This window comes from Odocoileus virginianus, unplaced genomic scaffold (assembly GCF_023699985.2).
Source record: "Odocoileus virginianus isolate 20LAN1187 ecotype Illinois unplaced genomic scaffold, Ovbor_1.2 Unplaced_Contig_2, whole genome shotgun sequence".
NCBI classification, from domain to species: domain Eukaryota; kingdom Metazoa; phylum Chordata; class Mammalia; order Artiodactyla; family Cervidae; genus Odocoileus; species Odocoileus virginianus.
Window position 1 is genome coordinate 4,880,145 of NW_027224319.1, and position 27,315 is coordinate 4,907,459.

Below are 27,315 nucleotides of genomic sequence, written 5' to 3' on the forward strand. Positions count from 1 at the left end.
AAGGAAATTTTACCTATCTCAGTGTTTGTTTATTTTAAAGCCAAACTAGCCTTTCTTTAGGAGCTGACCTTAGTATCAAAGTATTAATCTTGGAGAGAAAAACTTACCCCACCTTCCTTGTCTAGTGAAGTCGCTCAGTCATCTGATTCTTTGCAACCCCATGGACTGTAGCCTGCCAGGTTCCTCCATCCATGGGATTTTTCAGGTAAGAATACTGGAGTGGGTTGCCATTTCCTTCTCCAGATCTTCCTGACCCAGGGATTGAACCTGGGTCTCCCGCATTGTAGGCAGATGCTTTACCATCTGAGCCACCAGGGAAGTCCAATCTTGGTCTAAAATGAACTAAACTCAATTATACTATTTTCTCATGAGCTTCAATTATCACTTCAAAACATACAAAGTTATTAAAAGATAATTAGAAGAATTAAAAGGATGTGATTAAATATAGATATGCACATACACACACACCTGAAAGAACCCAATTTAATGGGGAAGGAAATGGCAACCCACTCCAGTGTTCTTGCCTGGAAAATCCCATGGACAGAGGAGCCTGGAGGGCTGCAGTCCATGGGGTCGCAAAGAGTCAGATATGACTGAGTGACTAAGCAACATTAGCTTTTTAAAATAACAGTTCTCATCACATGGTAAAGTTTTTTTGTATTTATGTGAGATGAAGAATGTTAACTAATTTTGTCAATCATTAGGTTGTATACCTTAACTTATGATATTCTACATCAGTTGTCTTGCAATAAAACTGAAAGAAAAAGTTTTAAAACAGGAAAAAAAAAAAAAGAACCCAATTTAAGCTTTAGATTGAACGTGCAATGAACAGGTCCTGTAAAGTGAGAGCAATGTCCACGGCAGGTTATCAGCTGGTTCCAGGAGGACTACCTCTGCTCTGGGGAGCATGCAGCAGAGTTGAGGGACACGTACTGGCCCCACCATACAAAAGGCATCTCTCTTCGTTACAAGTAACTGACCATTGCTGCCTGCATGCTAAAGTTGCTTCAGTCGTGTCCGACTCCATGTGCCTCTAGGAACTGTAGCCCACCAGGATCCTCTGTTCATGGGATTCTCCAGGCAAGAACAATGAAGTGGGTTGTCGTGCCCTCCTAAAGGTGATTTTCCCATCCCAGGGATCAAACTCTCATCTCTTACGTCTAACCTGCATTGGCAGGTGGGTTCTTTACCACTAGCACCACCACTGTTACTCAATCTAACTGCCATTTTTGTGGCAATCAAATGTGAATGTGATCTGTGGATTTCTGAGGAGAGTACGACAGTTCTGAGAAAATCTGAAATTCACAAAACCAATAAACCAGTGATTCTACATGTGGAAATCTGTGCTAGAAAACTGTATGTATGTTTGTATAAGGATAGTCATTAATGTATTTTTTTGATGTACATTTATGTCTGAGATACAGAGTATAAAAAAAGCAAGTTGCAAATAATAATATTTGTAACAATTACATATATATATATGTATATATATATATATATATAAAAACTTTGTGGTCACATACAAACATTATCTACTCATTGAAAATGTGCTGGAAGACACTAAATTATTAACAGTGATTATTTCTAGGAATAAATTTGAAGTCACTTTTTAATGTTTCATATTGTTTGTGTAATCACAAAACAGAACACTAAAACTGACCAAATTACATGCTTCAGATAAAGTGACTTTCTTCTCCCCCTTTTCTATGATCAAAGACTATAGATAAGTTCCCACAGCTAAGCCAAATAGTGTAGATTACTCCTATAAACAGGGAGTTAATGAATTTGTTCACTTTCTTTCACAGCTCCAATCTGGGTTTAGGGAACCCAGTATCATACAAAGCTGCCTGTGGCTCTGATCTGAAGACACCCCCGACCCCCACGGCATTCAAACTCTGCCTTTCTCTCCCTCTTCATTCAGACACTGTGTATGTATAAAGCAGCAAATCCAAGCGGAACCGGAACACAACAGAGCACTTTTCTACACCAAGACCCCAAACGCACACACAGCTGCAAATGCAGCTGAAGTTCACACAGAGCTTCTCTCCCAACTTCATTTGCATAGAACAGGGAGGAGGGGTGGGAAACAGTAAAAGGAGGTGGGGGCCTCAAAAATCCATTTATACTGCCAAGGGTAGTGGCAGAGCCTTGAAGACTCTGACTACTTGGCCTCAGAACTGAAGTAAATAAACACACCTTCCTTTGAAAAGTTTGATATCAATGAACAGAAATCCACTTAAGAAAAAAGTGGGCATAATCATTCCTTTGTACACCTCCGGAAAAACAAAACAGCACAACTGCATCTTTCTGCTTCCACACCTGCTTCTGGAGGTGGAAATCCCAAAGTGGAGCCAACATCATTTTTGTGACCAGTCACCTGTAAAGTCCTAGTTAAGTGCCTGCTGCCTGAAGCCGTACGTTTGTCAAGTAAACTCACTTCTAAGTACAGCTTTCTTAATCTCAGATAAAACCATTCATAATGTCATGGTGCCTGTCTACCAACAGATTCAATTACATGACAGGCGGTACGAACATGAAAGGGGGCTACCCCAGGGGCTCAGAGGTATGAAGAAACTGCCTGCAATGCAGTAGCAGCAGGAGATCTGGGTTTGATCCCTGGGCCAGGAAGATCTCCGGGAGAGCATAGCAACCCACTCCATCCCACTCATGTCCATCGAGTTGGTGATGCCATCCAGTCATCTCATCCTCTGTCATCCCCTTCTCCTCCTGCCCCCAATCCCTCCCAGCATCAGGGTCTTTTCCAATGAGTCAACTCTTCACATGAGGTGGCCAAAGTACTGGAGTTTGCAGCTTCAGCATCAGTCCTTCCAATGAACACCCAGGACTGATCTCCTTTAGGATGGACTGGTTGGATCTCCTTGCAGTCCAAGGGACTCTCAAGAGTCTTCTCCAACACCACAGTTCAAAAGCATCAATTTTTCGGCGCTCAGCTTTCTTCACAGTCCAACTCTCACATCCATACATGATCACTGGAAAAACCATAGCTTTGACTAGACGGACCTCTGTTGGAAAAGTAAGGTCTCTGCTTTTTAATATGCTATCTAATTTGGTCATAACTTTCCTTCCCAGGAGTAAGCGTCTTTTAATTTCATGGCTGCAATCACCATCTGCAGTGATTTTGGAGAAAAAAAATAAAGTTTGACACTGTTTCCACTGTTTCCCCATCTATTTGCCATAAGTGATGGGACCAGATGCCATGATCTTAGTTTTCTGAATGTTGAGCTTTAAGCCAACTTTTTCACTCTCCTCTTTCACTTTCATCAAGAGGCTTTTCAGTTCCTCTTCACTCTCTGCCGTAAGGGTGGTGTCATCTGCATATCTGAGGTTATTGATATTTCTCCTGGCAATCTTGATTCCAGCTTGTGCTTCTTCCAGCCCAGCATTTCTCATGATGTACTCTGCATAGAAGTTAAATAAGCAGGGTGACAATAAACAGCCTTGACGTACTCCTTTTCCTATTTGGAACCAGTCTGTTGGTCCATGTCCAGTTCTAACTGTTGCTTCCTGACCTGAATATAGGTTTCTCAAGAGGTGGGTCAGGTGGTCTGGTATGCCCATCTCTTTCAGAATTTTCCACAGTTTATTGTTATCCACACAGTCAAACACTTTGGCATAGTCAATAAAGCAGAAGTAAATGTTTTTCTGGAACTCTCTTGCTTTTTGATGATCCAGTGGATGTTGGCAATTTGATCTCTGGTTCCTCTGCCTTTTCTAAAACCAGCTTGAACATCTGGAAGTTCACGGTTCATGTATTGCTGAAGCCTGGCTTGGAGAATTTTGAGCATTACTTTACTAGTGTGTGAGATGAGTGCAGTTGTGCAGGTAGTTTGAGCATTCTTTGGGATTGCCTTTCTTTGGGACTGGCATGAAAACTGACCTTTTCCAGTCTCAGATAATCACGATGGTGTGATCACTCACCTAGAGCCAGACATCCTCAAATGTGAAGTCAGATGGGCCTTAAAAAGCATCAGTATGAACAAAGCTAGTGGAGGTGATGGAATTCCAATTGAGCTATTTCAAATCCTGAAAGATGCTGTAAAAGTGCTGCACTCAATATGCCAACAAATGGTAACACACATGCATACAGATATACAGCACACAACATCTATCATCCTTCATTAGTATTTAAGGTCTAGTAAGTAAGGCAAACAGTTTTATTCATCAGTGTATCCCCAGTACCTAACATGCCTAGAACAAAGTAGGTGTTCATAAACATTCGCTAAATGAACTAATGAACTTAATCCACTGTCTATGCCATGAATACTGCCAAATCTAGGCAGTAGATCTAAGTAGTCTAAGGAGACTCTTGGCTTCCTTAGCAACCATACCTTCCTCTTCACAGTTTTGGATTTGGACCATTTTTAAAAAAAATAAAAAAAAAAAATTAAAAAAAAAAAAAAAAATAAATAAAAAAATAAAAAAAATAACTAGCTCAGATCAGTACTTCCTCTACCAGAAAGATCTCCTTGACAATCGGAGGCAATCCTGAATTTGTCCCATCTTTTAGCTCATGGATGACCTTGAGCTAGTTGGCAACTATTTACTGCATTTTAACTACCTTGAAAATTGAGCTCACAATTCTTTCAAACTGCTGACATCATTAAAACATAAAATGTACCTTTAATTGCAGCATCTCTCCCCATATTCCTTCCCTTCCTGGAAGGTAATATGTGTGGCTGTGTGGTGTACTATACTGCTCTAGTAACAGCCTTCCTGTAAGATTTTTATAGGTACTTTATGGTAATGTGTCAGGTGCCTCCAGAGCCAAAGTCTGTACTTTCTAGAGTGGGATGCAGACTCTCTGGCCGAGGCGTGCACAGCTCAGCTGAAATAAAAATAGGAAAACCCTTGGAAGCCTGAGAAGATTCTCAATGTTACTAACGTCAATTGACCTGACTTCCTCAAATGGCAGAATTTCTAAATCTCATAGAAATAAGCAGGTATGTTTGCCTGAGAAAGCCATGACTGAAACAACTCTGATCTCACAATCTGTGTTACCAACATGAATTTTTACATCACAGCCTCCTCTGAACTCCCTTGGCCTCCTTACCTCATGTGCTATCTCTATGTCAGTTTCTCATCTACCGTCACTTCCAGAAGGTTTCTCACAGGTTTGAGTTTCCTACAGTGTCTCTCTTTCAGAAGGTATACGATTTCTGTACCTAGCCAAATGAGAGCCATCAAGTCCAGAAGCCATAAATGAAATCAAGACACAGATCTTCATGGGCCTCCAAGTATTTCCTCCCCTTGAATTCAAGTAAGAATGCTGTAGGTAGGGCCCAGGCCCTCCAGTTCTCTCCAACCTGCAACAGAGCCCATGTCTGTCACCTGTTCCCTTGAATGACGTGTGCCATCCATTTGGCATGGAAGGCTGCACAATCGGGCAGACTCTCTTGAATTTTGAACCCAGGGCCAGCTCAGCATCCTCACCTTAACTGGGGTCAGTAGTTTTCATCTTGTCGGTTCCCAGACAACCTCTGTATATTCCCTAACTGCCTTCTTAGGGAGCATTCTTTGGCATTGTCTTTCTTTGGGATTGGAATGAAAATTGACCTTTTCCAGTCCTGGGGCCACTGCTGAGTTTTCCAAATTTGCTGGATATTGAGTGCAGCACTTTCACAGCATCATCTTTCAGGATTTGAAATAGCTCAGCTGGAATTCCATCACCTCCACTAGCTTTGTTCGTAGCGATGCTTCCTAAGGCCCACTTGACTTCACATTCCAGGATGTCTGGCTCTAGGTGAGTGATCACACCATTGTGATTATCTGGGTCATGAAGATCTTTTTTGTTATAGTTCTTCTGTGTATTCTTGCCACCTCTTCTTAATATCTTTTGCTTCTGTTAGGTCCATACCATTTCTGTCCTTTATCGAACCCATCTTTGCATGAAATGTTCCCTTGGTATCTCTAATTTTCTTGAAGAGATCTCTAGTCTTTCCCATTCTGTTGTTTTCCTCTACTTCTTTGCACTGATCGCTGAGGAAGGCTTTCTTATCTCTCCTGCTATTCTCTGGAACTCTGCATTCAGATGGGTATATCTTTCCTTTTCTCCTTTGCTTTTCGCTTCTCTTCTTTTCACAGCTATTTGCTCCCTGTTATTCCAAATACCCTGTAAGAGTCTATCAAATGACACAAGGGCAGCTTCTTAGGGTAAGATAAACACATGCACTCATTCTTCAAAGTTCCAGCTCACCTCCTGATGTCTTCTCTAACATCCTCTCCACGTCTTCCACGTATGTTCCCACAGGAACTGAACACACAATACTGTCACCTGTTCTCTGTTTTCGCTGTTAAACTAAAGTCAAGTCCCCAAAGTTAAACTTTATTTTCCACTTTCCCAGCTTCTGACACTGATGTATTCATTTGACAGACATTTACACAAGCACCCATGATGTGCCAGTTGTGTGTGAACAAGACATTCAAGAAAGAGTATATACTCTGGTAAGGGAGGCATGTGCATGAACTAGCATTTACAATACAATAAGTGCTCTGTTAGGCTGCCTCAGCAGCAGACACAGAGGACAAGTCACCCACAGGTGCAGGAGGCTGGCAAAGAGCAGGAAAAACACCTTGCTGGTGGAAGAGCAGGTGCACACAGCCATGACGGAAGCCTGCATCTGGTGTGCGTCGGCATGGCTGGTGCTCAGAGACGCAGATGGGACAGGGTGGCCAGAAGCTCCTGGGACAGGAGAGGGCAGGGGATATTAGAGATACTTACAGGGCTACGGGACTGGGGATAAGAGGGCACAGGGTGTGGGCAGGATAGTTACGGAAGCAGCGTATTCTTCACAGGGCCAGAATGTAAGAGGCAGGCAGGTCTTAGGACAAAATGAAAATGGGCTACTGTGATAGTTCCTGAGCTAGTCAACATGAATCTGAGAGAGGACTTGCCTGGACTGACAACAAGGAAAGAGTTCAACAGATGCAAATGGATCCTTAAGATTAAAACTCTTCTGGAATGGTTTAAGGTTGTCTCATTTAGAGATACCAGCATATGGCATGCTCACAAAGAAGTCAAAACAATCCGAAAAATTCCTAAGTGCTAAATCCTCAAATTTAGCCATTATTTAGAAAAGTCATCAACTCATGACTTTTCTGGCCATCTCATCAAAAAAAAAAAAAAAAAAAAAAACTTCTCCAGAGAACTTCATCTCTGTTTCTCAAAAAAAAAAAAAAAGTTCCTTCAGATAATCAAATGTTTCCCTGCTTCTATGTTTCTTATTTCTTGTGGTTTCTCTTCTTATTCTTGGCCTTTGCCGTAATTCTTTTGGTCCTGTTTGGGGCATATCAAAAATGTATACCCCCCAAAATGCTGCTTACAATTACTCCTCTAGACCTGGTTTTCCATAGAAGAGAGGGAACATAACACCTAAGTAACACAGTAAGTCTAAGATCTGACTACTGAAGAAGGGAGAATCTGACACCTTCAAGTATCTGCAAAACCAAGAAGTGTAAGAAACTGAGGTTTAGATAGTTATTTTCAGACTTCCTTTAATTTACCATTACTGACTGATAATCCTTTTGAAAGGGCAAAGCAAATACAGAAAAAGTTAAATGATAGTGATGGAGACCAACAAATTAGGTTACCATATTTTCTTTAGTTTCTATTTTATGAAAAGTGATCCAAGTTAACTGTCAAAAAGCCACTACAAAATTCCCATTACTTACAGCTTCTTTCTCTCTGTCCATGATAGTTTCTAGTTCTTCAAAATGTCGAAGCTTAATCTCCAGTTTCTTCATTTGTGTCTCAACCAGGAGAGCTACCAGAGACTTGATCTTTCTCTCTTCCACAGCAGCAAGGTGCTAAGGGCAAAAAAACATTTCAAGTATTCAGGTAAATGTTTGCTTAGAAAACAGTGAGACAAAACAAAACAGAAAAAAACAGTAAGACAATGCTGAAATTGCTAATGAAAGTGGGAATTATGTAATTAAGAATGGTGCCCTAGATGCCCTCTTTGTAAGTTTCTACCATTTACTTCAATTTAACAACTATCCATACCTCAATTTCTAGTACTTAACAGATATAAACCAACCCTTTTTAAGAATTAAAAGGCAACTTCTACCATGAAAGTCTACTCTCCTCAAAGATAGCAGAATGAGGAGAGGGAGGAGAGATGAGTCCAGGCCTGGATGGGCACAGAGAAGGACAGAATGGCCTGCGGGGCACCTCCCCATCCACCACCGAGCCTGTCTCCAACCCTCACTTGTAAGTCTGCCTTTCTCTCCTTAGCAACTGTCCAGGGGCAGGCAAGCAGTGGTCTCTCTCAGCACCCAATGCGCCTAGTGAGGGCCTACTGGGAACAGGGAGGAAAGGAGGTGAACAATACTTCACCTCCAGTTTGAAAATATACAGGAAGACATTCTGGAAGAATGTACCACTCACTCTCTGCAACAGGACTGATGAGTCCTATTCTCATTTTCTGTCAACTCAGCAGCACCCAGAGGAAGATGTCACATCACTCAGAGAAGACTGAGGACCACCCAGAGAGGACGAGGATCCCATACTTGGCCAATGTCCTGACTATGTGCAAAAGATCAATCCCACCTTCTCCAGAGACCACCCAAGAGCTTACAGCAACACACCCCCAACACTGTTTTCCACTATTTTATCAGCTGAGTTTGTGCGCTTATCTTGTTTCTACACAAGGTTTTGAGAATTAACACAGGGTGGCGGTCTTACTAATCTGTATTTCTTATAAAATCTAGAAGGAGTGAACATGCACAAGGAGTTTAATGTAGGTTTTGGGGAACTAAAGAGAACACTTATTAAATAACGGCCTTATTTTTCATTCTTTTATAGTTGATAAAGAAAAATAGTTTTATATTTTTGGAGACTTATCTGCAGGAAGATTCAGAAGTGTCGGCGAAAGATTTTATGAAAGAATCTATAGCTATTAATGGTCATGTTGCCTGCTTAAACTACATTAAGCTGCATCAATAATATCAAAAGTTAAAATAAAGATTACATGATTCTAAGCCTACTCTGACAGTGTTATTATTCTGTACTTCTGATGTGATATAAAATTCAATATGCAAGGAGGTGTAAAATAAAAAGTAAGTTTCCTTCTCACTTGTGTCTCTTCCTTCACAAGAGACTAATGTTACCAGTTTCTAGTTTTGTTTGGCTTTTTGAAATGAGAATGGGAACTCTAGAACTCTGCTGGATTTGGCAGAAAATGTTCTACTTTCTTGAGAGAAATACAGGAACTTAGGGAAAATGAAAGTGAAAGTCGCTCAGTTGTATCCGACTCTTTGCGACCCCATGGACTATATAGTCCATGGAATTCTCCAGGCCAGAATACTGGAGTGGGTAGCCTTTCCCTTCTCCAGGGGATCTTCCCAACCCAGAGACTGAACCCAGGTCTCCTGCATTGCAGGCAGATTCTTTACCAGCTGAGCTGCAAGGGAAGCCAAGGGACATCCCCACTCATTAGCAAATAAATACAGCAAAATACTTCCTCTCAAAACTGAAGATCACAAGTTATCAAACACAAAGGGATTATTACCATGTAAAAAAATAAACATTAAAAAAGAAAAGATCCACAGCAATGAACTTTGGAAATTTAAGAACACAAGACTGAAAAACCTAAAAATTTTCAAACAGACCAAGAAAAGAAAAAGGTTACAAACAAAAATTCAGACTATGATAGACTTCTCAAAAGGAAAACTAGGTTTTTGAAAACAAAGGTAAAAATGCCTTCCAAATTTTGATGGATAATAAACTTCAGTCTAGAATTTCAAGTGCAACCTAATGAGGTGCAAAATAAAGACGAATTTCCAAAATCAAGAACTCAAAATCCTACACATGCTATTGAAAAATGTGTTCCGGTTAACTTCATGTAAAATGAGAAAAAGATACAATTTTCCTATCTCGAGAGAGAATTTCAGGCATAAGGGAGCAAGTTATGATGTATTTCTGAGGGATAAGAAGAAAAATCTTCCTGATGTTCTAAAACAAATACCCAGTTACCATGAAGACAAATATCCTTTTTAAAGTAGGTGGAGATGGCATGGTAGCAGAAAAAAACCCTGAAGTAAATGTCTATGTGATTTCTGCTATCTTATGAGAACTGAATCCTGCTACTGATAAAGGAGGACATATTCTCTTTTCTGGAGTTTCTAAGTTTATTCAGCAGTAGTTCTGGACGGTTTCTTCCACCTAAACCCAGATGGAAAGCAGGGGGAGCACTAAGCCAGCAGTGCTTTCTCACACCCACACCCTGCTCTTTAGGTGAGTTAGCCCACAGCTTGTCAGCAGGTGGAATGAAAAAGTGGATCTTGCTACCCAGAAACCCCTCATCTGGCAAAGATGGGGAAAGCATGCCCACTCTATATGTTTTGGAGCTAGATCTAGAACCTCTAATTACCACTCCATGTCAGAGTGTGATAAACAATTAAAATGTATCAAGGAAAACTCTTTAATAACAAAGCTGTTTATAGACGCAGAAGAACAAAAACAAGAACAACAGAAAACTTGGATAGCCTAGATAAGTTGTACTAATCACAGTAATTTAAGTAAATTCCTTACTCCTTAATTACCATGTAGCACAAAAATGATTATGTGTGCTGTGAAATGTATCAGATCAAGCTGTAAGTAGCAGGGAACAATTCATGTGCCAAGTCATGTAGTGTGAGCATCTGTAACATTTTCACAAGTCAGTGGAAGACATAGGTGTTCCAAGAATGAAGACCCAAGTTCCCAGTCTATTAGAAATAAGGAGTGAATGATTGATAAGGGAGTGGAAATTCAGTGACCTGGACAGAAAATGTTCTTTGGACACTCTTCTAAACCTTGTCTGGACTAACCAAGGGTCATGGTAATTGATCCGTAAGAGCAGTTCCTCTGTAATGAAGGAGTCAAACAGCAGTGGCAAGGTGGTCAATGGTACAAATGTTTGTGCCCAAAGCACAGAAAGACTTTTGAGACTTTTTATGGTCATCTACCACTTTAATTCCTTCTTTGGCAACTTATAGTGACGCACACAGAGTAGTATGGAGAGAAAAATAATGGGAAAGGACAGTGAGAGTTCAGGACAGACGGGCGAGAAATGACACTTGAGAACTGAGAAGGGTCCTGATCAGGGAAGATCCCCAAATTCCCTAAGGAGTTCGAGCCTGAAGAGACAGAGAGGTTACTTAAGAAAGTACTATGTTCATATTGGTATTTTTAAAGGTTTTTCTGCATATGATTTCTTTCATAAGAAGTAACTTGTTAGGAGGCAGGCAGCATCTACTTCTGAAGGGAAGCAGTCACTGGAAGGGATATGAAGAGGCTAATGCTGAGCAGGTAAGATTATATATACAGCTTGACATGGGTGCTATTTATGAGTCAACAGGTGGGTTCAGCCTGTGAAAAAATTGACTAGTTGTAGACGTATGTATCTACTTATTTGTGTCTAACTTATACTTCAATGCAAAGGTGACCTGAGTGAAGACTGGGTGGACGGCTGTGTCTTTCGATGCAAAGGCACGAATGAGGGAAGCCCTCCTGGCTTGGCTCATTTTTCAAGAAAACATGCCCAATTGATGACAGCATGAACAGAAATAACTTGGACAGCTTAGAGACACTGAGATAGCCAGGAGTCGAACCTGGCAGAAGACAGACTCAAAATAATGCTTCCAATGAAGGAAGAACAAAACCAAACAAATATGAAACAACAGTCAAATTGCTGTCCCCATCAGTATTCACTTAAACAAGAGTACCTCTCACAAATTCCTAGACATCGGGGGTGGCAGACAAGAGCGAATACCTAAAATTATACTTAAGAACCATGAAGATCAGGACACATCTTTGGAAGAGACTGGCTAGTATGCATATGCAAGACCTCAATCTACTGTGAAGTAACACTCAGCTGGGGTATCTGACTGAACAATTCTGTGACCCATGAGCAAACCTCCCCAAGACCGTCTGACCTACATCAGATGGGCAGGCACTCAAAACAGTGCTCTTATGGTTTGAACTGGGTCATGTTATAAGCCATGCCACACAGATTAAACACTTGGAGAAACAGTTTACAACATCTAAACAGTCTGGGTAACTAAACACCATTAAAAACATCTTTACCAATGGATCAAGAACAGGTCCAGATAAAATGATTAGCCATGTCCTAGTAACCACTGCTTAAAATGTGGTGACCTATAATGAAAGGAGACTACTTTTGAGGGTAAAATAGAAAGGGGGTAAATAGGTTTTTTAAACTTGACATATTCATGCCTGGAAAGCTTTAAAGTGCTAACTTAACACAAAGCAGGGAAAATAACATTCTCTCTTCTTCTTAAATATGCTGGGAAGCCAATACCATGTTATAAATAGAGAAAACCACCCCCAGAAAAGCTGGCAAATTCAAGAAGAAAAAGAGCTATTTTAGGTTCCTTCTTGTTCCTTCCAGTCTCTAAGAGCAGGGTGAAGTATTTATACAAGGAAACAGATTTTTGTCTTAAAAATTACAAATATTTCAATCTGGTAGAAATTATTGAAACTATAGTCCAAGACAAGTTCTGCAGGCACATTTGAGAGACTTTAAATTCTGCCTTCAATCAATGCAGTCTTCAGAAGACTGAATGAATGACACAATGAATGAATCGAAAGCAGCCACCATTTAGGCCCAGGTTGGCTATTTTCACCATCCTCCTGCCCATGGAATTCTTAACCTAGAAATGTCATTCAAACAAACAATCATCTCCTATGAGATGCGAGGCTCTCTATACTAAATATTCCCAGTAACATCAAAACAATACAGCCATTCATGGCTTAAGAGAGCACTAGGAAAAGAGCTGTCAGGGGCAAACCTTGGCTTTCGTTGCAGCTGAGGCAAGAGCAGCTGCTGCGGCTGTGGCTACATTTCCTTCAGAAATTTCATGTTCTACTTTCTTCTTCCCAACATCACTTTCTCTTTCTTTACAAGAATCAGTGAGTTCCTTGTTCTCTTCAGTCTCCTTTTCTTCTGGGGGGAAAAAATCAGAAAGCTTTATTACCAGTGTGCCCAGTTTGAATAAGCTATCTTACTTCTCACCTCTGCCACATAACAAACTAGGACTGATGTTACAAAGAGATCTCAGTGCCTTTCCCTTAAGATTTCTGTTGATCCACTCCATGCATGTAAGTCGGCTTCTATTTGAGATGGATTTTCTAAATAGCACACTCTGTCTTCTCTGAGCTCTCTATGTAGTTTCCCTTGGATATAAAGGAAAATTCAGGGGAGTTAAGTCCTAAGACCAAAATGTTTTAGATCTCAGTCTTAGTCTTAGGTCTAAGACTCATCAGTCAATGAGATGCTCTGGGAAATCCTAGGGTCTATAGGAAATCAGAAGCCGAGAACAGGCACCTCTGGAAGCCTTTCAAGTCAGGCAGGATGGGACATACCAGCAACGAACTGGAAAGAAAAAAGTACTGACTTCAGTCACAGCCAACTTGTTTGTCTCTGAATCGCTGAAAACAATGCAGTCACCAGCATGGTGATGGTGCTTCAGTGCAAAATAAAACTCAAATCCATATTTACTGTTATGTTAAGAAACATGTAGCAAATGAAGGACTATTTCTTTTTTTTTTAGGACTATTTCTATACAATTTAACTGCTCACATTTCTCCAGTGCTTTTAGTGTTTTACATAATAAAGTCCAAAGAGTTTCCTCAAAGTACCTGATTTAGTATCCTCGCTAACTTCACTATCCTGTTCCTTTTCACTATTTTTTTCATTTTCTCCATCTTGTGCTTTATCACCTTCATCCGTTTCATTTTCCCCTTTGTTTTCTGCCTGGAAGGGGTACAAAAGAAAAGGATAAAGAGTGAGAAAAATGAAATAAAAGGTCCTTTTACAAGTGATGTTATCTTAGATAACATCTAAGGTTCCACTATTTTTGGCAACAGGTGGACTAGGTTCCGAAAAGTCTTAAGAGAAAAGCTGGAAAAAAGTCAATAAATTCCGAAAAATACCTCTCACTATCGACAGCTCCTGAATGCTCATGAGATTTCATGTTTCTTAAGCACAGTCCCACCGCCTTTGCTATAATGCTGGGGACACAGTGTCCAGAAGAGTGTCACTGTGACTTATTTACATTATTTACTGGTTAAACAAGCAAACACATGGTTAGTCGTCTGTATGCTTAGTTGCTTAGTCGTGTCTGACTCTCTGCGACCCAGTGGACTGCATGCAGCTCGCCAGGCTCCTCTGTCCGTGGGGACTCTCCAGGCCAGAATACTGGAGTGGGTAGTCTTTCCCTTCTCCAGGGGATCTTCCCAACCCAGGGATTGAACCCAGGTCTTCCACATTGCAGGCGGATTCTTTACCATCTGAGCCACCAGGGAAAGTACTAAAAGTTATTTAAAATGCACAGTACAAGGAGATCCTACTGTACACAGCAGAGAACCACATGCAGTATGCTATAATAAACCATATTGGAAAATAATATAAAAAATGTATATGTGTGCATAATAATTTTGCTGTACAGAAATTAACACAATATTGCAAATAAACTATACTTCAATATATAAAATGAATAAAAATACATAAGATGTACAGTATTAGCCAAGAGCAAAATGAAATGCTGCCAAAATTAAAAGTTGAGAAAGTTCTTCAATACAGCCATTTGCAATGGCTCTTAGAAGAGCCAAAACAGAGCAATCAGTGATCATGTTCTGGAGACTGAAAACTTCAATTGCTCTATGGTCAGGAGCTGGCATCATTTATCGATTTTGAAATCCTTGAACAAATTATGTAACATCATCTATAAAATGAAGAGACTATCATTGACTTGATAAGGCTATTTTAGGAACTTGATTAATTCATAAATGTAAAGTATAAAGCACAGTATTTGAGACGCTGTAAGAACAATCATTAATTTTACTATGATTCCCTTCCTCTCCTTATCTATATACAATGATAAAACACCAGAAGGAATCAAGAGCTTAAATCCTTGCTTCATTTAAACAGTGGCTGACTGATTATCCTGTACCCCAATCTTGAAGAGGCATGACAATTCTGCTCTGCTTGGCTTACCTCACATTTACAGCCTTCATGAGACAGGCATCAGGACACAAACATACTGGGCACCTGGATGCCCTCTGCACACTGGTTGAAGTGTCTCCCCCTCCACTGACAGTTGGAATATCTGACTCCCCATTCTTCATTTCAAGCCTTATAATTTTACCTGCTCTTTAAAACATACTTCAAATGTCACCTTCGTGTTAAGTTTTCCAAATATTTTTCTGCTGACAGCTAAGTCTCCCAGAAAACTCCTCAATACTCTAATTCTCCTCTGGCATAAGTACAGAACCCAAACCCTACAATTCAATAGTTCTAAGTCTTCAATAGTCTTTTGTATTCATCTTCCCCAACTCTGTCTGAAAGAATTACAGAAGCAGAAGCTGGGAGAGTGGATAGATAAATCCTCACTAAAGTGAAAGTGAAAGTCACTCAGTTGTGTCCACTCTTTGTGATCCCATGGACTACACAGTCCATGGAATTCTCCAGGCCAGAATACTGGAGTGGGTAGCTGTTCCCTTCTCCAGGGGATTGTCCCAACTCAGGGATCGAACCAAGGTCTCTCACGTTGCAGGCAGATTCTTTACCAGCTGACCCACCAGGGAACCTGAAGAGTGGATAAATCCTCACTAAATAAACAAATGACAAATGTCCTCTATTATGTCCTATGAGAACTGCACCTTAAACCAGGAAAGTGAAAATGGCTGACAGAATCACTTACAGTCCCGAGAGGGACTCAAAAGATCAAAATAAACCCAAACTGGTATGCTGTGAAAATCCGTGCTCTCTGTGGCTTTTCTATCGTGGGAGAGTTCAGACAGACTGACATTTTACCTTTTCAGGCTGCTGAGCATCAGTATCTGTTTCCATTTTTTCCTCTTCAGCTCCTTCTACAAAGGAACAAGAACAAATAGTACAATGTGGGGAAAAAGTAAAAACTATTATAAAGTTCTGAGAGTATCTGAAATACAACTACATATAGTAATATGGACAGATCTCACAACCAGAAGGTTGACATAAAACCACACACACTTTATGATTCTACTAATGTAAAATTCAAAAGCAGGTGAAAGTAACCTGTGGTGTTAGAAATCAGGACAGTGGTTTACCAGGAAAGGTGTGGGTTCAAGGGTGGCATGGGGTGCTGGTAATGATCAGTTTTCTCGATCGTGGGGCTGCTTACATGAGTGCATTTAATGCACTGAACTGCCCATTGTGGGTCTCCATTTTTCTGTACACATAAAAATTAAAAGTTCAAAAACACTTTTTAAGTAAAAGAAAAAAAAAGGCAAAAATAAAAACAATTTGTTATTCTTAAAGATACTTATTGAGTATTTATTTTGAGTCTGTCAGGGACTAGAGAAACAGTTAAGAGCTAGAGAGTTACTAAACTTCAGGAGCATGATCACATTTCCCAGCACACACACACACACACACACACACACACACACACACAAGAAAGAAATCAATAGAAAGTATAACCTACAAAAACCACTGCAATGTTGTAAAGTAATTAGCCTCCAACTAATAAAAATAAATGGAAAAAAAAAAAAGTGTAACCTACTCTTAAAAAAAAAAAAAAAAAAAACTGATCAGAAATTAAGCCATAAAGCTAGTTTTCACAAATTTCAAGAAGTCAATGACAACGACCAAGTCAGTAACAAAGTTGTCTTACCACAATGCAATTAAATTAGAAGCTTAAAATACACACGTCTCTATGTCTGAAAACGTAATTTTGAGATTCACTAAAAATACCACTTATGGGAAAAGGTAAAATATGCCTTTTTATTTTTAGATTAGAAAAGAAATAACGGTTCAAAGTCTATAAGCTGTACATTCTTTATAGGAAAGCAAGGAAGAATAATAGAATAGAGGAGGTAAACAGAAAACAACAAGGGCAAAAAAAAATTAAAGATACAAAAAAACCCAAAAATACAACAAGAGTTTTAAAATATATAATAGAATCAAGATATCTCTTCTGTGACAGATCAAGAAAAGAGAGGGAAGGCAGAAATTAATATTAAAACTGGAAGAAAAGCCATAACTATTGATAAAAAAGCAAAGGTCAGAAAAGGAAGTGGTAACAACCTACTGAAGAGGTGAAAATATTTACAAATAATATTGACTGATGAAGGGTTGATATTCAAAATATATAAACAGCTCATACAATTCAATATTTTAAAAAACACAAATAATTCAATGAGAAAATGAGCATTAGACCTGAATAAACACTTTTCCAAAGAAAACAAACAGACGGCCAACAGGCACAAGCAAAGAGGCTCAAAGTTGCAAATCTTCAGAGAAATGAAAGTCAAAATCCTAATGAGGTTATCATCTCACACTTGTCAAAATGGCTCTCATCAAAAGGATCACAAGAAACACATGCTGGCAAGGATGTGGAGGTGAGAGAATCCTAGTACACAGTCAGTGGGAATGTAAATCAGTGCAGTATGGAGGTTGCTCAAAAACAACAAAAACCCACTACATGATCTAGCAATTCCACTCCTGGGTAAATATTTAAGGAAATGAAAACACTAATTCGAAAAGATATTAGCATTCCAGTGTTTGGAGCAATATTATTTACAGTGGCCAAGATATGGATACAATCTAAGTATCCAACAAAGGATGAATGGATAAAGAAGATGTGGAACACACACACACACAAATATTACTTAGCCCTAAAAAGAACGAAATTTCACACTGTGCAACAACACAGATGGACTGGGAGGGTGTTACACTTAGTGAAATAAATCAGGCAGATAAAGACAAATATTCTGTGTTATCACTTATATGAGAAATATAAAAAACAAAACAGAAACAGACTCACAGAATAAATTAGTGGTTACCAATGAGGAGAGGGAAGGAAGAGTGGTAAGATGGGGAAGGGGGTTAAGAGCACAAACTACTATATATAAAATAAATAAGCAACAAGCAGCACTATTTACAATAGCTAGAACATGGAAGTAACCCAGATGTCCATCAACAGATGAATGGATAAAGAAGTTGTGGTACATATATACAATGGAATACTACTCAGCCATAAAAAGGAACACATCTGCATCACCAGTAAGGTGGATGAACCTAGAACCTTTTATACAGAGTGAAGTAAGTCAGAAAATGAATATAAATATTGTATACTGACACATATATATGGAATCTATAAAGACGGTATTGACAAATTTATCTGCAGGGCAGCAATGGAGAAACAGACATAGAGAACAGACCTAAGGACATGGTGGGAGGGGAGAAGGGAGAGGGTGAGGTGTATGGATAGAGTAATATAGAAGTTTATAACACCGTATGTAAAACAGACAGTCAGTGGCAATCTGCTGTATGGCTCAGGGAACTCACACGGGGGCTCCGTGACAGCTCAGAAGGTGGGACGGGGAAAGAGAAGGAACAGAAGTTTGGGAAGGCGAGGACAGGGTGTACCTATGACTAAACTCTTGTTGATGTATGACAGAAAACCAGAAAATTCTGTAAAGCAAATATCATTCAATTTAAAACATTAAGTGGTAAAAAAGCATATATTCTACAGCATAGAGAACACAGCCAATATTTTATAATAATTGTAAAGTATTATAAGCTATAAAAATATTGAATCACTATGCTGTCTGCCTGAAACTAATATTGCAAATCGACTATACTTTAAAAAAAAAAAAAAAGTGACAAAAAGCTCTGAAAAAGTTCATGCCAAATAAAACAGAAGAACTAGATCAAATTAACAAATTATGAGAAAACTGATTTTCCTAAACAGATCTGGGAAGAAGTATAACGGAAAAAGCTTAGAAACTTAGACAAAAACACCACATGTCCAGATGTTTTTACGGGGGAATTCTACCAAACTTTTAGCTTAAAAAAAATGATTATAATATTCACAAATTTTTCCAGAGAATATGGAAGACAGAATACCTCCTAACTCATTCTATAAGGCCAGTAATAACCTTGATTCACAAAATTAATACAGACAACAGATAAGGAATATTATACAGGCCCCTAGGCTAAATCTCATTTATAATCACAAATGAGAAACTCCAAAGCAAAATACCTAAAAACAGAAAATAGTAGTGCATTTAAAAAGGTAATATATTACGACAAAGTGACTACAACAAAAGAGTGATTTTAACATTAATATGTCTATCAACTTATTTGCTCATATGCATAAAAGTATCTGATAAAATTCGATGTCTTTCATGACAGGCTAGCTTTCATAACAAGGGCTAAAAATAAAAGGAAAGTTCCTGCGCCCCCCAGACAGTCAGTGATAATCTTATAATATATCTCATTCTTCAAGAAGAGATGTCTACACCATGGAATATTACTCAGCCATTAAAAAGAATTCATTTGAATCAGTTCTAATGAGACGGATGAAACTGGAGCCCATTATACAGAGTGAAGTAAGCCAGAAAGATAAAGACCATTACAGTATACTAACACATATATATGGAATTTAGAAAGATGGTAATGATAACCCTATATGCAAAACAGAAAAAGAGACACAGATGTATAGAAAAGACTTTTGGACTCTGTGGGAGAAGGCGAGGGTGGGATGTTTCAAGAGAACAGCATCGAAACATGTATATTATCTATAGTGAAACAGATCACCAGCCCAGATTGGATGCATGAGACAAGTGCTCGGACCTGGTGCATTGGGAAGAGCCAAAGGGATCGGGTAGAGAGGGAGGTGGGAGGGGGGACCGGGATGGGGAATACATGTAAATCCATGGCTAATTCATGTCAGTGTATGACAAAACCCACTACAATATTGTAAAGTAATTAGCCTCCAACTAATAAATAATAAATGAAAAAAAAAAAAGAGATGCCTATAGTATTCCATTTATTATCAAGAGCAAGACATGAATACCAATATAACTACTTTCCTTTGGTATTGCCATAGAGGTCACAGCCTAGGTAGTCAATAAAGAAAAAGAAATCAAAAAGGGGTAGAAAGGAAAGAAGAAAATAGTTATGATCTGCAGAAAATAAAACGATGTACAGGAAGGTTACTAGAAATAAAAACAGCATTGCAAGACAGTTAGCTATAGAATTAACATACAAAATCAACTGCATTTCAATACGCTAACTAAAATCAATTCCAGATAAAGACACATAAAAAAAAATAAAACCTGAATGATCTCTTAATCACAACACAAAATGTGCCCATGAAATAGAAGACAAAACTATTAAAATGAAAATAAAGGACTTCTTTACATTGAGATACCAAAAAGAACAAGTAACAAAATAAAACACACGCCTCACAGTAACTAGATTAGTTCCTCAGATTTATAAAGAAAAAGGTAAATACTATGGAAAAGTGAGTGTAAGACAAGAACAGTTATTCCACAGAATGACATATGACTGATAAATTTAAGATACTCTAATTAGTCATCAGAGAAATATAATTTAAAACCATAACAGAACATCATTTACACCTGCTACATCAGCAGAATTAAATACTAGGAAGGTAATGGATCAAGTGTTACTGGTCAACTTTGGGGAGAAACTAGGGATTTCCTAAAACAGTGTTACTCACAGAAGCAGTTCACAACAAAATAAGTTAAGCAAGAATGTTCAAGGTTCAATGTTCAAAAATGTTCAATTCTCTTTTCTCTTTTCCTTTATTAAGAAATCCACTTTATGAAAAAGGGACAACTGAATCAGTGATGCATTCTCCTTAACGCAATGTGGCAACTGCACTTAAAGCAGCACCATATCCAAGCAAAGCTTTGTATGTATGTGTACAGCTGAACACTATTCAAAACTCATGATTCTCAGTCCTGGGAGTGGGAAAGTGAAAATATCAGGTACAAGGGAAATAGAAACTACCGGTAATGTTCTAATTCCTAGTTCAGATGAAATACGTACCAAGAATTAATACATTAAAATATAATAAAATGATTTGAACAAAAAAGCAAATGCATGCGGAGCTTTTTTAAACCCTAAAACCTCAAAAGTTACTTTTAATTGAATGTGCATTAAGCCACCTTTGCTGGATCAACTTAATTACATACTGAATAAGTACCACGTGGGAGAAATGCAGTATTTTTTTTAATAAAGGCAATCTACATTTGAAATAAATAATCACAATCTATAGCTCTGCATTCTAAAAAGAGAACATACTCTCTCTACTCTAAAGCAAGCCAAATTTGATATCAACTCTTATAATTTCAAGATGAACAATATATTAATATAATATTAATACCTATCCATAAAAGGATGGTAGGGTTAGAGACAGACTCTCTGTAAGGGGGACTATCTGGAGTGTTCAGACTTTTAAGGAGATGTTTATTAAGAGTTTAATTATGAGTTGTATACTTCTCAGGATGCTATGTGGAAGAGTAATGGTTTCTAGTCTGTAAAATATTTTGTTAAAGCAGCTATTAGAAATCTTCCTGGAAGGAGAGAGCGAGCGTGTGCACACATGCGCTTGGTCTTTGGTCTGAGTCCTGGTCAGAAGTGTAAAATCTGAAGAGGCTGCAGCCATTCGCATATCCCTTAATGTCATCCTGTTGCCGATCAACTAGAAGGTTAAGAACCTTTCCCTACAAATATATGGCCTGACCCATGTCTGCAGAGTTAATTAAAGATACTAGAATGAATAAAAGGAAATTCCCAACCTATAAGAAAACACATAAACTAGTGAGCCACAGTCCAAACACAGAAAGAAAGAGAAAGTAAAAAAATTTAAAAAAAAATCCTCTGACCAGGTAGTTAATGCTGCATCGGCCAAGGGAAAATATCGACATCACAGTTCACAATTAGTTCTTATATGCAGTAGATCAGGGGTTGGTAACCTTCTTCTGTAAAGGGTCAAACAGTAACTATTTTCAGGCTTGCAGGCCCTACAGTCTTAGTGGCATCTACTCAACTCTGCGATAGTAGCATGAAATCGGCTACAAAAGCAGCTTGGAAATGAATGGGTGTGGCTGTGTTTCAACATAACTTCATGAACACTGAAATTTAAACATAATTTTTATGTATCACAAAATATTATTCTTTTGGTTTCATCCAAACATTTAAAAATGTAAAAACCATTCTCATATATTGTGGGCTAAATAAACATAGGTGGCAACTTGGATTTGGCCCAAGACCCGAGATTTGCAAGCCCCTGGCTCTAGAAAAATAGGATGAGCTCTGGATACACACTAATTAGGCTCGAATCCCGTCCCCACAATTTACCAGGTGAAGTAACACTGAGCAAGCTACTTACCTGACAGTGGCTTAAGTTTCCTAATACACAAAAGAAGAGTATTATTACTATTTCCTTCACAGGGATAGAGCTAAGGATTTAATTATTTCATGTAAAATGCTAATAACTGTCTGGCTCATAGTATCTGTTCAATGGCAATTAGCTTAGTTGGCTGCACATGAGCTTTTCAGAGGCCTCTGGTGCTGCTTCAGTGACAACAAAGGACCCTCAATCTTCCCTGGCTGCCAAAGATCTTTCACAATCTGGTATGTCATCTGTGACTCCCCCCTCACCATGTGATCTTTTCTGTAAAGGACCAGATCAGTTTATAAAATTACCTGCCTGGCTCCCACTCTCTTATATTACTAACGACTCAAGACATATCTGATCAATCCAACTGATGAGGGGTCAGCAAACGAAGGCTGCTTTTGTCAGTAGAATTTCATCAGAACGCAGCCGCGCTCATTTGTTTTAGTACTGCCTCTGGCTGCTTCTGCACCACAAGCACAGAACTGAGTAGTTGAACAGAGACTGTCATTAAAGGCAGTAAAGGAAAGGTCCTGTGAAGGCCCATTAGTCCTTTACCAAAAGAGCCTGCAAACCTCTGTGACAGAAAACTCATCCTAATGTGACAGCCCTGCTTATGAACAAAGATAGTCTTGGAGACACTGCCAGACTCTCAAGGTCTCAACTTCAATGTTGGGAATTGAGGGACACTGGTGGTGAGACATAAGGGTGGCCTCATCGGATCCCTGCCTCGAGATTTTCCTGTCCTTGTATAAACCCCTTCCCTCAAGTGTGAGCAGCATCTGTGATTTACCTCTAGCCCCAACAGAACACAGCCAGAGTGACAGGATGTTAGATGACACGAGACCCTGTGCTGTTACTAGACTCGCTCTGGAGACCCCTAGGTGGATTGATGAAGTATGCTGCCATGCAGGGGAAGCCTCAATAGCAGAGTCCTCAGTGGCCCTAGGAGCCGAGGGAAGCTTCCAGCTGACAGCCAGCAAGAAACCAAGGCTTTCAGTTCTGCAACCGTAAGTAAATTAATTTTGAGAACAAGAGTGAGCCTGGGGATGGATTCAACAGTCAAGCCTCCAGATGAGAAGGCTGCCCCGCCACCAACTTGATTGTTGCCTTCTGAGATCCTCAGCAGAGGACAAGTTAGGCTGTGCATAGACTTCTGACTCACAGCAACTAGGAGATAATAAATGCACTGTGTTTCAAGCCACTAATTTTGTGGTAATTTGTGTTGCACCAATAGATAACTACTGTACTTCCACCAAGTTTCCCTGGTGGCTCCGACGGTGCAGAATCTGCCTACAATGCAGGAGACCCAGGATCGACTGGTTGGGAAGATCCCCTGGAGGAGGAAATGGCAACCCACTTAAGCATTCTTGCCTGGAAAATTCCAGACACAGAAGCCTGAAAGGCTACCGTCCATGGGATCAAAAAGAGTCGGACAAGACTGAGTGACTAACATACACATACCTCCTTAACTTCTGAAAGAACCTCAACCAGTGAGAAGCAAATTAGCCAGCATCCATAAGAAGAACATCTTCAGATAAATGGTCTCATCCACTAGTCCAGGATAATTTCATCCCGAGTCACCACCCCTTTCTCCCAGCTTCCACAAGGTGTACTTTTTGGTCTAGTAATAATATGCTTGAAAGTGAAAGTGTTAGTCGCTCAGTTGTGTCCGACTCTTTGCAACCCCATGGGCTGTAGCCCACCAGGCTCTTCTGTCCATGGGATTTCTGGAGAGGGCAGCCAATTTCTCTTCCAGGGGATCTTCCAGACCCACGGATAGAACTCGGGTCTCCTGCACTGCAGGCAAATTCTTCACCATCTGAGCCACCAATGCATGCCTGCTCAGTCGCTTCAGTCATGTCTGACTCTTTGCAATCCCAGGGACTGTAGGCTGCCTGGTTCCTCTGTCCACGGTATTCTCCAGGCAAGAAAACCGGAGTGGGTTGCCATGACCTCCTCTAGCGGATCTTCCTGACCCAGGGATCAAACCCAGGTCTCCTGCATTGCAGGCTGACTGCTGAACCACCAGGGAAGCCCATAAACAATATGCTCAGCAAAACCAAAATGAGGAGAGAGGAAAAAAACCATTTCCTAAAGTCTTGATGGAATTGGAAAAGTTAGCTCTGAGGAAAGAAGTAAATACTTGCAAAATACCTGCCTTTAATAAAGTATGTTATAAATAACTAAGTCATGATTCTCCTTGGAAAAGAATGATGTTTATTTGTTGAGAACATTCTTACACATCATCTGTAAACTGTCAGCAGTCACTTTCTAGAACAGACAGAACAATGTTACTTCTACAGAGACTCTGGCCCTTTTCTCTACGAGGTAAAGTCTATGAGGTAAAAGCCTTTCAAAACCAGCCCCACACCTCCACAGCTGCACTTGATTAGGAACTCTGCTCCCCAAAGACTTGTATAATTTTCCAAATATGCCACCTATGTTCACTCCTTCCTTTTTCATTATTGTTTACAAGGCCATTTCCTTTGGGAAGCCTTCCCTAACTGACTGAAGTATAAGTAACTGTGCTTCCTCCACATAGGCCTCTACTTATAACTGTTATTTCTTTTTATAATAATGTCCCCTCTCCCACCATGAATATTCTTCAAGTACAAAATAATTTTTTATTTAATTATTCAGTTAAATTATTTAATTCAGTGATTGATTCATAACATGTGGTTCAGGTACCCAGGGAGTTCCCAAGGTCAAAACTATTTATATAGCAACACAAAGATGTTATTTCCCTTTTCACTCTCATCTAAGTGTGGAATATGACTTTCCAGATGCTACATGATGAAGGTACTTACAGAAATGTGCACCTATGTATCATCTTGTTTTAAAAATTTTCCCAGTTTCAATTTTTAATATAGTAAAAAATATCAACGATATAATCCAGATAAATGGAAGCATTTGGGGTTCCTTGATATTTTTAAATAGTCAAAGAAGTCCTGAGACCAAAAAATTTTAGAAATGTGATTCCAATAAGTTTTGTCTTCCCAGGGAAGGGGAAAATGAGGTCCAAGGTAGGAACTCACAGTAGGAACATTTCTGGGAGAATAATCAGGTCATTCCCTGTATTAAAGTCCAAACATCCCATAAAGCTGGCAATACCATCCAAGCAAGCTCATGAGCCTGTATCATTCTCTATAACCTCACTCCAGCTTCCGTACGCTGTTCTCTTTCTACATCCTTATTTGAATTTTGTATTATGGCCAACCAGGTTTACTTCTCACCATTTAAACAACCTTCCACTTCCACCTCTGGGCCTTTGTTCATGTTGTTCTACAGAATAGAAAATTATACTTGCTCCAAGCTGGCTCAGTGACATTCTAAACCTTTTTCAATACTCAGCTCAAATCCTACCTTCTTTGTGAAGTCTTATTTAGTCTAAAATTACACAACCTGTTGTGTTCCTTCTTATAGCACTTCCTTTGTAGTCCTCCTTGAACAATACTATACTTCATTCTATCTCCAATCCTCTAATGAATTATTTTTCTATGTTTATGTAACTCATCATAAAATATAGTCCCAATTATTAGTATTATCTGTCTTACATAACTGGCCGATAGCAAGAGAGCTGTATCAAGTAAGCATAATATCTGATTTGATTTTTAAAAGTCACCTAAAGGCAGACAATTATATACATGAAGCCAATTTCTTCCTAAAAATTCCTGTCCTACCATCTACTGAATGAGTCATTAGATAAGTCACTTAAATCCTGGATAGTCCTTAGAGGTTAAATATCCTATTCCGAGCTGTTCAGAAGTCTGAATCTCTACTTCAATGCCTCTTGATACAGATCTGAAAAAGCCCTTAAAATATAACAGTGACAAAGAGAACAGAGAAGTCCACTCCACATGACGCAGCCTGAAGATCAAATACTGATCCCCTGTTTCCTTAGGTTCACGAGCCTAGCATGGTCTCACACACTGGTGTTTTAGAAGGGCTTGATTTTAAAGATGTTATGGGAATCCTCAGGGTGAGAAGAATGAGGCTATTTATATGCTATAAACAGTATCTGTGGCAAGAATTTTAACAGTCACTTCTGGGCCTTATGTTCCTAGAAAGTGACCTTTTCAACACTATTATTATCGGGATGCTCTTCTTCACCTCCTGATGGACTACAGACTCGTTCTTAACCTTCTCAAAAACTAGGAATAATGAGTTGGGTTCTTCTACACAGAGCTGTGACAAATGGCTCAAGATACACTCCTTGAGTCCAGTATTCCACAAGGCGTTCAGGAGCTCAGGGGACAATCCACTCATTGGTATAAAAGAATCTTCTCTGAACACTCTATAAATAATAATATCTGTGATTCAATTTCCCTAAAAGCATAGTCAATGATAAGGAAAAAGCACCAATCAATTTAATCTTTCAAATTTCTCTAAACCAGAATTAAGATAGACAGTGAATCTACTCAGCATGCAAAACAATAAAATAAAGTAAAACCCATACTCCAGATTCAGTTCAGTTGCTCAGTCGTGTCCGACTCTTTGCGACCCCTTGGACTGCAGCACACCAGGCCTCCCTGTCCATCACCAACTCCCAGAGTCCACCCAAACCCATGTCCATTGAGTCGGTGATGCCATCCAACCATCTCATCCTCTGTCGTACCCCTCTTCTCTTGTCCTCAATCTTTCCCAGCATCAGGGTCTTTCCAAATGAATCAGCTCTTCTCATCAGGTGGCCAAAGTATTGGAGTTTCAGCTTCAACATCAGTCATACCAATGAACACTCAGGACTGATGTCCTTTAGGATGGATGGTTGGATTTCCTTGCAGTCCAAGGGATTCTCAAGAGTCTTTTCCAACACCACAGTTCAAAAGCATCAATTCTTCAGCGCTCAGCTTTCTTTATAGTCCAACTCTCACATCCATATGTGACCACTGGAAAAACCATAGCCTTGACTAGATGGACCTTTGTTGACAAAGTAATGTCTCTGCTTTTCAATATGCTGTCTAGGTTGGTCATAACTTTCCTTCCAAGGAGTAAGCGTCTTTTAATTTCATGGCTACAGTCACCATCTGCAGTGATTTTGGAGCCCAGAAGAAAAAAGTCATCCACGGTTTCCCCATCTATTTGCCTTCAGATTAG

The 27,315-nt window shown here is 39.4% G+C and overlaps 1 protein-coding gene across 1 annotated transcript in view; it reads right to left on the reverse strand.

Moving 5' to 3' along the window:
* SMARCC1 (SWI/SNF related BAF chromatin remodeling complex subunit C1) overlaps nucleotides 1–27,315 on the reverse strand; it is a 124,078-nt gene that overhangs the window by 20,527 nt on the left and 76,236 nt on the right. Inside the window, 4 exon segments of the mRNA XM_070463437.1 lie at nucleotides 7,690–7,824; nucleotides 12,811–12,965; nucleotides 13,661–13,775; nucleotides 15,837–15,892. Coding sequence (XP_070319538.1) covers nucleotides 7,690–7,824; nucleotides 12,811–12,965; nucleotides 13,661–13,775; nucleotides 15,837–15,892 — 461 coding nt within the window.